Below are 13,861 nucleotides of genomic sequence, written 5' to 3'. Positions count from 1 at the left end.
TCAAATAATCCTGTCAACGGAGGCTATCCAGCCTTACCTGATGAACGTGATAAACCCCCGCCATCGTTTTGTGCTCACCAGACTGAGGCTGGATACATTCCATCGACTAGTAACCTTCCCAACCATGAATGATTGGAGCACCACCTTGAAGGCCTGCCCCTGTGACGCAAAGTCACTACAAACCACAATCCATGTGGTTTTATTTTGCAAACTGTATGCCAAGCAAAGAAAGCGCCTAGTAGCCCCTCTCTTAAGGATAATCAACCTCCCTCAGTGTCGTACTGCGTACGCAAGCCTCCAGGTTCTATCATCCATAGAGATGTGTGGAACCTTGGCCAATTTTTTATGCTCCGTACTAAGCACAAGAAAGCACATGGGGGTAGCAATATAACCTGAGCTATTTTAGACCTTTATTATTGTAAACCATTAAGATTTTAGCCTATTTATTGTATTTATTTATTGTATATTGTATATTAAAATGTAAATTATTGTTACTTTTATGACTTGTTGAAAGTCGAATAAAGTCTTTGTACTACTACTATAAAGAAGAATTACCAAGAATCATCTTGATCCAAAATACATTTTTAAATAAAATACAACCTTAGTTTTACCACATATCCTTTTTTTCAGAAGCCAAATACAATTCAACACCAAAAAATAAATGTTCAACTTATTAAAAAACATTTGTCTTCTTGCTTTTGTTTTTGTCTTGCTTTCTTCTTCCTTAAAAAAGACAAAAAAACTCTCTCTTCTCCTATGCAAGACAAAACAAAGTCAACAATTAAAGTTTATTTTTAAAAATTAATAAAAAGTTAACAATAAAATAGACTTAATTTTTAAAAGAGCATGTATGATTAATTTGGTACCTTTAATTTAGTTTTACAAAATAACCCACACTTGATGCGACTACTACCTGTCATGTAACATTTTGTTAAAATAAGCATCTCAAACAAATGAGCTCTAAACATAAATCCCTTTACTCATCCTCCCGCCCTATCTCTTTGCAGTAAGTAATTTTAAATGTGCATGTATCATAAGTCACAGTTTTATGTCTGCGGGTCTCTCCTTTCTGTCAGATGTCCTCCGCTGTGGTCCACCAGCTGTATAAAGAGACCCACAACTATGTGCGTGCAGGAATTCCACAGATAGAAAAAAAGGACAATTTTCTCCATTGAAATTAAGGAAAAACTATTTTAATGTAATTTTTAAATATTTTTTGAAATGTAATATATATTTTACTAATTGTAATAAAAAATATTAAGATTAGATTTTTTTATGTTTATTGTTGTTTATCATTGTTTATTTAATAAAAATAGTTCATAAAGCATGTCTTTGTTTTTATTTCTAAATGCATTATGCTTTCACAATACACATAGGCCTGATTACAACTTTGGCGGAGGGGGTTAATCCATCCCAAATGTGACGGATATCCTGCCCACTGTATTACAAGTTCCATAGGATATAATGGACTCGTAATACGGAGGGTGGGATATCCGTCACATTTGGGGCTGATTAACCCCCTCAGCCAAAGTTGTAATCAGGCCCATAATTTCTTATAAGTAACTGTCTAAAGCTGTAATTTTGTAAAAACTATTTAAACAACGTTTTAATCATGTTTCCTATTTCTTAATAATTGATGTTCAAAGAAACCATATCATGAGCTTTATTTGAAATTCGTAGTAAATGAATAGCCAAGTATTAAATGTAGTACCTGAGTAGTAATACACTTCCCCACCCACTGCCTCTCAACCCCAATTATCACAACCCTAATATTTTTCTGAAACAAAATCAATACATAGACCATTTCAATAGTAATGTAAAATATTTTTTTAGTAATTAATACTCAGGTATCAAAATAAATACTCTCGTATCAATACACTTCCCCACCCATTGCCCCTTACAATCTATGTATCCCATCCCTGGACATTTGTTTTATTGCAACCTAAATACGTACTTAATTTTCATAGCAATTATTATGTAATTCATTTTTAATACTCTGATACTTATTTATAATAAATAATACCCAGGAATAAAAATTAATACCTGAGTATTGATACACTTCCTGCACCTTGCCCCTAAAACCCGTGTCCAGTCGCTAGAGCTTTCTGAGGCAAAATCAATACATACATTATTTTAATTTTAATGCACAATTGTTTTCTTAAAAACCATAATGAATACCGGGGTATTAAACTTAACTCCTAATAATACACGTTCCTACCCATTGCCCACTACAACCTATGTTTCCCCATTCCTGGAGGTTTATTTCTTGCAACCTAAATACTTAAATTTCATAGTAAATATTATTTTAGATAGTATGAAATTAATATTTAATATACTGATACTCATTTAAAATTAAATTAATACCCAGGTATCAAATTTAATACCAGAGTATTAATACACTTCCACACCCATTGCCCCTAAAGCCCATTTATCCCATGTCTAGATGTCTCTGTTACAAAATCTATACATAAACTTTAGTTTTAATTTAATGCTAAAAAGTTAATTAATATCCAGGTATTAATATTATTACCCGAGTATCATTACACATCCCTACCCATTGTCCATATAACCCATGTATTCTGTCTCTGGAGGTTTGTTTATCTACCTAAAGTGTAGATACCTAAATAGCCAGTAGGCAGCTGTAGCTAGGACCTACTCTCTGTAGAAAAAGTGTTTGTTTTGCTAATAACTTTAGCACCATTTGAGGAATCTTCACGAATTTTTCAGAACTAGTGTGCCACCCACTTCAGCTGCTGTCTGAAAGGTTTTGGGGTGATTCGCCAAGCAAGTACAGAAAAAGGGGTCCCCAAAACATGTTTTCCCCAAGCAATTTCCCTTAGGGATTTTAGCTACGACTACAGCCCAAACCGCTGAATGGAATTGCACCAACTTTGGCAGAAAGCTAGGATTTGGTCCTGAAAGAGTGCTTTGTGTAAGTTGGTGTGAATCTGTTCAGTAGTTTTAAAGAAAACAGATTTATATTTATCCAGAGACACAGATCCAAGATGGTGGATTCACAAGCCAACAGTGCTGGTGGGGGGTGGGGAGGATTAAAACGTATGCGACTGATGGATGGGTCTCTGAGGGATTCACCATGGGCAAGAAATTGTCCAAAAACTTTTTTTAGACCATGTGACGACCTGTGGGTCCTTGGTGTGCCCCCCCTTCCATTTGAATCCATGGCAGATCCAGACCACAATTTAAAAAATACACCTACTCACTCACACAACCATTCACAGACCTGCACTGCCACTCACACATCCACGACACACCCATACAGCCACACACAGACCAACAGCCTGGGTTTGGCTGCATATAGGACAGCCCCTGTGGCCAACCCCCTGCCATGCAGAAGCTGGATTATTGTATGGTAATTAAATATTAGTTAACATTAACAAAACCCTATAATGTCACTGAAAAAAACAAAGGTTACAGGGACGTTATAGTTAGGTTCAGATTTTACACAAAACCATAGAAATTCAGCTGTTATCCCAAGAAACTATAAATTGTGTCCTAATGTAACTATGACTCGCGCCCTAGTGAGGCACTGCTAATTACTCCACATATTACACCAGTCATGACATCTTCTATGACATCATCGATAATATTACTGAAGATTTGCAATAAAATTGTTGATGAGGAAACTGTGCATTGCGTGGGCTAGCATTATAGCTACCTCAGGGCATAAGTCTGAATCCGAGTTGAATTATAAAGACTCCATAACCTTAGTTTTTGTAGTGAATTTTTAAGGCTTTTGTAATTCTATTTTCTAACTAACCTTTGTTTTTATCAGTGAATACAAATATTAAACACTCAACTCACAGTTACTTACTTACTTGTGGTATAGACAGCATAGTAAAAACTTGCATGGTAAAGACAAGTTTTTGTTCGGAAAGAAATGTGTGGTAAATGCATCTTGTTGTTTTTACTATGAGGTAAAGGCTATTTCCCAATCTGATGACTCCACGAAGCAGGCATTCATGGACAAGCCCTTGACTGGATCTGCTTCTTCCTCACTGGAACATCTTAAACCGTCAACATGCTCGCCTAGTCCTCTGAATTAAAATATCTTATTTGCAGAATACCGCAGGGCTCCTGGCTCACCCCAACGGTCTTTAACATCTACATGATCCCCGGTGGTTAACGTCATACATACGTCACAACATAAACCTCTACCCTATGCGGACGACACACAACCGACCTATCCCTCTCTGCCAGAACACCCTACACCAGGAACAAATTCACCATATGCATGAAAAAAGTGGCTACCTGAATGGAATCTAACTGCCTTTAAATGAACTCGGACAAGACCAAAGTAGTGGTCTTCAGGAAGAACGCCTCGCAACATGATTTCACCTGGTGACCCACAAACCTTGGATCCAACCCCACGCCCTGCTCAGTGAGAAACCTCGGCATTATCACACATATCAAACTGAACATGACCACTGAAGTCAACACAGTGGTCTAGTCCTGCTTCAACACCCTAGGCATGCTGAAAAATAATCTTAAAGTAGCCACCAGACAAAACCTTTGAGCTATGGGCACAGTTAATGATTACCTATTGGATCTTTCAGCCTTTTTATAGCCACCAGAACAACTATCCATATTCAAATCACCAGTTGTGATATTTTTTCTAAAAGGTTTGCACCATCACCCTTTGTAATGCCACAGTGAGACTTAAATTTAGGCCTCACCTTTCTGATGTGTACCCTTTTAAAACCATTGTTTATTGGGTTTCCCCACCTTCAAAACAGTCTTCCTACTACCAATAAAATCTGCACACCCAGGGAGTGAACTCCAGGCTTTTGGTTTAGCCCTGTTGTACCACCTTTTTCCCGAACAAACTGATGCGAAGAACTTGTGCAGCATTCCTTCCAATGGTGGCGACACCGTTTCATGTCTGAAAAGTCATTAATCTTCAAACGTTTGTTTTTTTGGCCCATTCCTCAATAGAAGAATAGAGAGTTCATTGTTTGGAACCCAAGAGAGAGCTCAGCTTATACACTGATTGCACTAAGGAACATTAGGTGGAGGATCAGCTCTTTGTGGTGTTATGTGGGACAAAGATGAGCAAGTGGTACAGAAACGGACAGTCAATTGATAGATCATTCTCTGCATCAAGATCTTAGGCAATGGATAAGAAGTAGTCTCCCCAAGGTTTGCAGGCTCACTCCATGAGGTCTGAGGCACCAACCACTGCATTAGCAGGCTGAGTGCCTCTCCTGGATATTTGTCAGACAGCTATGCAGGCATTGGTGCGTATGTTCTCTAGGGACTACTGTCTCAACAGTCACGTGTGCCAGGATAAGCATTTTGACTGCTTGGCCCTACCAGACATTTTAGTTTGAGCCATTCCACAGACCCATCATCTTGGAAGGTACTGCTTTGGTATCTATTCAGAAAGTGACTTACTTACCTTAGGTAACACTCTTTCTGCTTCTTAATATATCTAACCATAGATTCCGCACCACCCTCCTGGCTCTCTGTGGTATGGTTCCCCAATTTTGCAACCTGGACAATGGTTTTTCATTTGATCAGTTGGCTATGCATCTGAGGTCACGGACGGTTTAATGAAAGAAACTGCTGTCACTGTGCATGTGTGGCTCTTATATATGGAGTTGTGCTGCACCACCTGCTGGCACACAGAATCATTGCTTTGAAATTTCTGGATTCAAATTAGGCTCAAAATTTCATTACGCTCGCTTGGTGGACTTTGGTGAAGCCAATTTACTTTTTAATGGGGAGTTCCGGCGAATTCTGCAAATTGCCGTATGGACGACTTTTATTTTTCTCGCGAGGCTTTAGAAATTCCACTGGTGAGCGAGATTTGGTGTCCCAAAGTGCACTAGGAGGATTTCCGGAGAGATTTATTAGTCATGGTAGATTTTACACTTGGGCAGCAGCTAAATTAACTCGAATGGACTCATGCTCTTGCGTACCACATGATGCCATTTGCACTAATTGTTCATCACAGAATCCACTATGGCACTAATTTGCAATACGAGCAGCGCAGCATGCATATTTCTGCCCATTGGTGGAACCCCACGGAATCTCGCTGAGTTTTTATGTAACTCCCCAGAGTGAAATTCTGCAAATGTTGCCCACTTCTAATTCAGATTAGCACCAGGAGATATTCGCAAGATAAGGAATCTGTGGTTGAAAGAATCCTCCAGAAATAATAATTGCCTAAATATCGAAACAGAATAAGATGATGAGGAATGTAAAACAAATGCAGTAGTGTATGAGGAGATTACATAACCAGCAGAAAAATGGCAAGATTGTTACCACTGTACACGACTGGGAGGGCCTTATTTAACTGAGCATATGTATACATATGTATGTTTGTATATATTTACGTATGTAAGTATATATGTATACAGGGTGAACCTAGCTACAAAGAATATGACCACTGTTCAATAATGGGGGTGCAGAATAGGGAATTAAATATACAGTACACAGTGCATTACGGAAGTAGAGATGTCCCTTACAACTGTGTTACTGGAGAGAAAGAGGGGCATTATCAATGGCACAGAAAAGGCTGTGCAGCCTGATGGAGTTGATACTCGTATGAGAAGTTGATTTTTGTGAAGATTTTTCAAGTCCTTCTAAAAATAAGGAGGGAAGATTGGCAGGAATGAAGTTCAGAATCTGAGTGCAGGAGGAGAAGGCTTGTAATCATATCTTGTCCTTCCCACATTTTCTAGCCTCATGTTTTGCAAATTCCCCTTAAGAGCTAGATCCTGCTTTGCCAGGCGAGGTGGTGGCCTGCCCGACAGGACAACCTTGAAGGTGATACAGCCATGTTTTAAGGTGACATCATTGAGTTTAGGGAACTAGTTGACTCTTCTCTTAGGATGGAGGGGATGCCATTAAGTGTCTTTGATAAAGTGATCAGGTCGGTAGAAGCATGGGTGCCACGAAAATAAAAGGAAGAAAAAGGAAAACATGCTGCTGCCTAAGCACAGCAACCTTATCCTTACAATAACATTTTTAATAAAAAAACAACCATTGTATTACATTTAAATAGAACAGTATGCATACTAGAATGATGGTGTACTTAGAACAGGTATAGAAACCCTTGTTAGTTTGAATGCACTTTGCAGGTAAATATGATGCAAATTAACAGTACAATTAGCCTTGATTACTGTTACCTGAAAACATAATTTAGACAAGTAGTAATTGTAATATAACATGGGCATGGGCGGTGCAGGGGCTTCCCGGTCGCCCTGTTTCTGCCTTTCTGCTAGCCTTTTCCTGGCGGTGTCCCCATCATGAAAAGGCCAGCAGAAGGGCGAGTCGTGATCGGCACGGCGGTGTCCACATTGGCATAGCTGTGCTTCACCACGGCTTTCCCCACCGCCAACGCGTCAGGGTTCAAGATCCTGGTGGTTGTGGAAGTCTTATGGGGGGCCGACTGCCAGGTTCATAATCTGGCAGGCGGCCCATCAAGGATGTGGCGGTCGGACTGCCACCTCCATTACAGCGGTCGTAACGTAATCAGGCCCTTAATCTCTAATGAAATACATTATGCTATAAATGCTTACCCTGGTAAGTTTCAATATTCTTTAACAGACTTTCACATTCCTCTTTAATTTTGTCCTCAATGGTTCTCTTGCCCATTCCAAAATCACGTAAGGCAGTCAGAGTAAAGCGCCTCATCACCTTCCAGTTTTCTCCATGAGAAAAAATAACACCTGCAACATATTAGAACATCTGTATCAGACAGTTTTTTTTTTTACATCTTTCCAATCTACAGACTATTGTAACAGTGAATGCCATCAGCCACAGCATAATACATTTTAAAAATCACAAAAAATAATTTGGCTTCTTCTACCAACAAGCTTCCAAGGAGTGTCTGCTAATACATAATCAGGGGCAGATGTACTAAACTCTTTTGCAGGCACAAACTCTGCAATTTGCAAAATCACACAGTTTTGACCACAAAAGGGCCATTACTAATACAAGAAACCCATTTTCCAAGTCAGGAATGTTTTTCCAAATTACAAATATTTTTCTGCGACCCTTACCTAATGGCAATGTAGAAGAGGCGAATAGGGGACATTTGATCAGTCGATGCACAAATTGTCTCTTAATTGCTTACCCAATGTGCACTGACTACTTGGACCAGGAGCATTGTAGGCCCTGTACGGACTTTGGTCCTCCCCGACTGGATCTGCCACTAGTTTATTAAATCTTGCACATTAAAATAAAGCTGTGACATTCTCTATAAGAATGACAGACACAGGCTAAATTTTAAAAGTTTTCTTAAAGCAGATAAGTGCAGAAATACATAAGACTAATCATCAATCAGTAGCATAATTGCATAGAAATTATAAGTACAAATAACACATTCAAGTTCTGCAGAAAATTCAGCATAGATGCGGAGCTCGCCAGGCAGAGAAAACAGGTTCTTATATAGGACTTTAGACAAAAGGTTTCATACATTCACTACACCAGAACATGAGTACCAGGATAAGCACTAATGGGAAACAAGCCAGAAGTTACAGTTTACTACTGAATACATTCTAAGATTCTCTCACAATACTATTACATTGGATTCAGATGATTTCAGAGTCAATGCAGGTAACATGGCTTGATACATAGTATGTAGTGCAGCCTGGGACACCCATGCTGTCCTTGCGGTCAGCGTGGCTGGGAAAGTCTCAGTCTCTCGGTAAAGGTTTACATTTCTTTATTACAGCAAGGAAAACAGTGATCACCTGGTGTGTTACGATGAAACAGTCATAATGGAAGAAAGCAAGAAATTGGCTCATGTTAGCGTTGGCTGGATTTTGAGCACATTAAACACCATAATTTTAATTGAAATGATTTGCATTCTTCCAAGTTTCAATTTGGTATTGAATCTATTGAATGTAGTGAATCTATCAATCTGGGACCACAATTCCAGTTGCAAACCAAGGACCTGTAACTAACTTTCCAAGGAGGTAGTAACAAATTCACCAATTATAAGGGGTCAGCTTGGGACCCTCTTCCTCTTTCAGAATTGTGCTGGCACCCTCAGAGGGAATAGGCAGAGGGCTTTAAAATTGGCAGAAAAACAATACAAACACTGAAAAAATAAATCAGTACAAATGTTTAAGCAAATTTACAATGTGATACTAGTTTGTACAAATTTTGAAGCATCCAGTTCTGAAGGTGGGTATGTATTCTGTGAGAAGACTAAATATAGCTCAAAATCGCACAAGTTTTCATCATGATCATAGCACTGTGCTTGGCTGCACCTCCCAAATAAATTATATGTATTTCTTAATGTCTATAGTTTGAAGCACAACATCTAACAGAAAATTATTAGAGAATATTAAAGGTTTATGCATTTTAAGAATTGTGTTACAGCATTCATGAATACAAGTGAGTGTTGGGACCAGGATGTCCGCCACATGGTAAACAGTCATGGCCCCTGCGCTAAGAACCCAAATGCACATCCTGACTTATTTTGGCCCGGACACCATGCTCATCTATTGTGTGTGCAGGGGCCTAGGCCTGTCCCTGGTGTTATGAGGTCCAAAGCGTATACTATGACCTGGAAGGGCACAACAAGCATCCTTCATATTGGGCACCGGCCTGCTGTCTCTGTCCTGGATGGGTTGAATAAAGAAGGGATGTCAGCAAAGCGTGTTTTTTGTGAAACTTTAGTGTGACCAGACCTTTTTCTCTGTGTCAGCGAGGGCACTGTCTACTGACACCTCTCATGTAAAGTGGAGCTGTTATGTTAAACCGAGACCCTTCTATGGGCATACCAAATGTATGTATGTGCAGTAAGTGTGTACCAGATGTATGGTAGTAGGATTTTGTGTGTTGTGTGAAATATTGTTGTGTTAATACTGTGGCCAATGGAATTATTGATGCATGCCCTAGTTTAGCATCGCACAAGATGGTGGATGAAGACAACTTTGCCCAGACAGTGGAAGTGTATTGCTTGCATTCCTGTGGCTGGACAGTTCAGATCTGGAGGAGCATGGAGATAGATTTGCTTTTAGACATTCACTGAGGACCATGTAAGCAAGGGGTTGGTGACTAGGCTTAAAGAGGACTGCCATGTGGTAGATTGCAGGGGTGAGGGTTGGGACAGAAGTTTCTGGTGTTCAAGGAGGGGATGTTTCTAGGCAGGGCTACTCTTTTGTCTGTGTCGGGTTACTGCTACAGGAAAGCTAAATACAGCGCAGTGCAGAGATTTCACACTTCACTGTGCATCTGTTTTGGCTACCCCTCCTTCAAGTCATCCCCATTTCTACCGGCTATGAGTCATCACTCTGCCCAAAAGCTGTGTCTGAAGACTGAAAATTAAACTGGAAGAACCAACACAACAAGTTTTTAGGCCTTAGACAATTCATCTGTGTCTGAAAACTGTATATAAATGTGTGATCCAGACCACCCTCTTTAATTCCAGTCCCAGGTTTTTCTTGAGCAAGGAAATGAGTACTTCACTGAGTACTCAATTCCTCCTGGTCGGTGTCTGCTGACCTCCTCTGGCTGCTGCTGCCTCTTGCCTGGGACGAACTGAGAGTCCCCTGACTCTCAGTTCGAAGCCCTCCTCCACCCACAGGCTCGTCCATGCGCCTCATTCCTGGTGGTCTAGTGGCCATCACAAGTAAGTATTTTCCTTTTCCTCTCTCGGTTGCTCTTTCACTCTTGCATTTTCTGCCTTTCTCTTCTATCATTTGCCTTTTCTTTTCTTCTCTCTGTCACTCTGTCACTCTTTTACTTTTGCATTTTCTGCCTTTTTCTTCTATCACCCTTCCTTTTTCCCTAGTGCTTTTTCCTTTCTCCCCTCTTCCTCTGCCCCCGCAAAGCAACTTTCCTGCCCTCCCGCCTCCCAGCTGAGCGCTTCCCCTGCCCCCTCCCCTTCTTCATGGCAGCCACATTGCTGTGAAAGGGCAGCTGCACTGGCCTCCTGGTTGGTGTCTGCTGCCCTCCCCAGCTCCTCTGGCTGCTGCTGCTGCCTCTGCCTCTTGCCTGGGCCGAACTGAGAATCACCTGACTCTCAGTTCGAGGCCCTCCTCCACCCGCGGGCTCGTCCCTGCGCTTCATCCCTGGGGGTCTAGTGGTCATCACAAGTAAGTATTTTCCTTTTCTTCTCTCTGTCGCTCTTTCACTCTTGCACTTTCTGCCTTTCTTTTCTATCATTCACCTTTTCTTCTCTGTCACTCTTTCACTTTTGCATTTTCTGCCTTTTTCTTCTCTCACCCCTCGTTTTTCCCTAGTGCTTTTTCCTTTCTCCCCTCTTCCTCTGCCCTCGCCGTGAAGCACCTTTCCCACCCTCCCACCTTCCAGCTGACTGCTCCCTCGGCCCCCTCCCCTTCTTAAGAGTGACCCCAGTGCAGCTGCGCTACTGGCAAGCCCGTCTGCGCCTGGATCGTGCCCAGCGCGAGGAACCCTGGTGGCTTTCAGTTGAGGTCTCCCGCCCCGAGACCTTCACGGGTGAGTAGCCATGCTTTATAAGCATTGATTGATTGAGTACTCAAAGAACTGGTGTGCAAGTCAAGGGATGAGGGGTCATCACCTGAAGTTACACCTAAGGCCTGAGGAGCTGAGGATATGCCTCAAATGCCAGAAGTCTGCTCTGCTGAAAAAGGGAAAGTGTGGAGGAGAGACGGTCAAGGAGGTTATGGTCCATAATGTTCCATGTATGATGGGCACCCAGAGAAAGCTGACTTGCCAGGAGAGTGAAACCAGGCGTGACCTATGTTGTGAATCAGTTTCACTAATCACTCGGACTAGTTTCTGTGTAAGTTGCTAGAAGACGTTACTAAAATAAAGACTTTCGGGCACATTGCGAGTGTGGCGGTCTACAGACAGCCACACTCGTGGTAGCGGCCTGGGCAGCCGCCAATGAAATGGTCGGACCGCCACATTACAACCACCGCCAGGATCTTGGATCCCATCCGTCTGGCAGAGGTCCTAATCCATCAGTGCAGCGCTGCCCTGGGGATTACAACCTTGTTCTCCGCCAGCAGTTTCATGGCGGTAGCACTGACATGAAAAGGCTGGCAGAGAACAGGTGCAAGGACCACAGGTGGGGCCCATGCACTTGGCATGGGCAGTGCAGGGCCCCTCCCCTGCCCAGCACCCTGCAGGCAACAGCATTGCCGCTGGCTCAATTATGACCCAGAAACAATGCTGCAGCCTGTTTCCCTCTAGGCCAGCGGGTGGAACCTTAGGTTCCCGTCAGTTGACCTAGCAGGAAACCCATAATAGCTCCAGCGTGGAAGTCGCTGCATAGGTGGCAGCCACCCTGTCGGGAGTTTGGCAGACAGAGTTGTCCTTCCGCCAAACTCGTAATCAACCTCTGTGTGTCCAAGGAAGTCAGCCACAGTCTGAGAGATTGATGCAGCTGCTGCCAACTCTAGAAGAAATGGCACCACTGAAGCAAGGAGAATGGGTTGGCCTGGAAGCCCCAACTGCCAGAAAAGGCTACAACCATCTTGAAAGCGTTCCTGGTCCCAGCCTGAGTGAATCCTGACCCTCCAAGTGGTGTCCATCTTGTCTTGGAGCCTTGGAAGTGGTGCTAAAGGCACTCGCATAGCCCAAATCCAAAACTTGGGCAGAAAACCAGTGCTGGGGGCCACAGGGAGGGGGCTTGCCTGCCCACTACCATGACCCCCTCCTGCACCCTCAGAATGCCCTGCCTGCTATGCAAGGGTGTTTGTGTGCGACAACATTAGCCTCGGCTCCTTAAGGGAGCCGAGGCCAATGCCACGGCACTGTTTCCACCGAGCTGACCAGCAGAAACATTGGAATACGATGTTTCTGCCATGCAGCCTGATAGAAACATCGTAATACAGTGGGGTGAGACCTCCGGCTTGATGGCAGCTTCACCCCCGCCGTATTGGCGGTCTCAGCGAGATCGGAATGAGGCACTAAATCTGAACCACAACTTCATCCAGCAGTTCCAGATAATGACGCCAACTGAACTTTATCTTCTCAGACATTGGTCTGCAAAATTTCTTCAAGTTCAAAGGTAAACAGAGGCCAGGCTCAATCCACTTTGTGTATCTGAACTGTGCTCCACTGAGGTCGGCCATAGCTTTTGATTTTGCCCCAGTCTTGTGCAACTAGATGTCTGCAGCTGGCGCTTTGATCTTTTAGACACTTTTTTACATATTAAAATTTTAAAACCCATAACTCCAGTTCTACTGATTGGATTTTTGCTGTTTTGGTGTCAAATAATTAAACTTTAGTCTATTTTTAAATTAGTGTCTGGTTTTTCTTGTGTTATCTTCACTTTATTACTCTTAAAGAGCTGCCCAAATACTTTACACATTGCCTCCAAGTTAAGCCTCACTGCTTATTGTGTCAAACTATCAGAGGCTTAAGCGCAGGTTAGTTTATTGACTTTTGTGGTTCACCCTGTCAAGGTTGTTGCTTGAGAAGACCAACAACCCACTTTCTGCCAAATGTTAAATGCAATGCCTTCATCACCTCTTGATTTACAGCTTTTGACAGTGAACACTTGTGTCTTTGCTCCCACTATACTGTTTATTGATACATCAACAATAAGGTTCATGTATATTATTAGGTTCTAACCCAGTTAGGGTTGTAACATGCTGGTTTAACTTTTCTTTTTTCTTGTTTGTCTAGTAAGATTTTGTGGAAATGAGAAATAAATAATGATCCAAGGAGGCTACTTTTGAAATGTACACTGTCACAGGAGGTTGTTTTTAAAAACGAACCTGTGAGGACTAATCATGTGTTAATTAGTGTAAAGGTGTGTGTCTGCAGTCACCAATGGCAGCTTATTGCAGCTACATCTTATAATTGAAAGAAGTATTTATTGGAAGGTAGAATGTAGCCTCCCAAATACTACGTAATGCAGTCAGGACAACTCCTCTATGCCAGTCAC

The 13,861-nt window shown here is 42.0% G+C and overlaps 1 protein-coding gene across 1 annotated transcript in view; it reads right to left on the bottom strand.

Moving 5' to 3' along the window:
- The window catches only part of LOC138296718 (cytochrome P450 2K4-like), a 107,526-nt gene that overhangs the window by 63,681 nt on the left and 29,984 nt on the right, over positions 1–13,861 (bottom strand). The window contains exon 3 of the mRNA XM_069236119.1: positions 7,545–7,694. Coding sequence (XP_069092220.1) covers positions 7,545–7,694 — 150 coding nt within the window. The remainder of the gene's footprint in view (positions 1–7,544; positions 7,695–13,861) is intronic.

The sequence above is a fragment of the Pleurodeles waltl genome, chromosome 5 (genome assembly GCF_031143425.1).
Source record: "Pleurodeles waltl isolate 20211129_DDA chromosome 5, aPleWal1.hap1.20221129, whole genome shotgun sequence".
Classification (NCBI taxonomy): Eukaryota; Metazoa; Chordata; class Amphibia; order Caudata; family Salamandridae; genus Pleurodeles; species Pleurodeles waltl.
The sequence above is the reverse complement of the archived record's forward strand: the minus strand, read 5'-3'. Positions and strand labels throughout refer to the sequence as shown.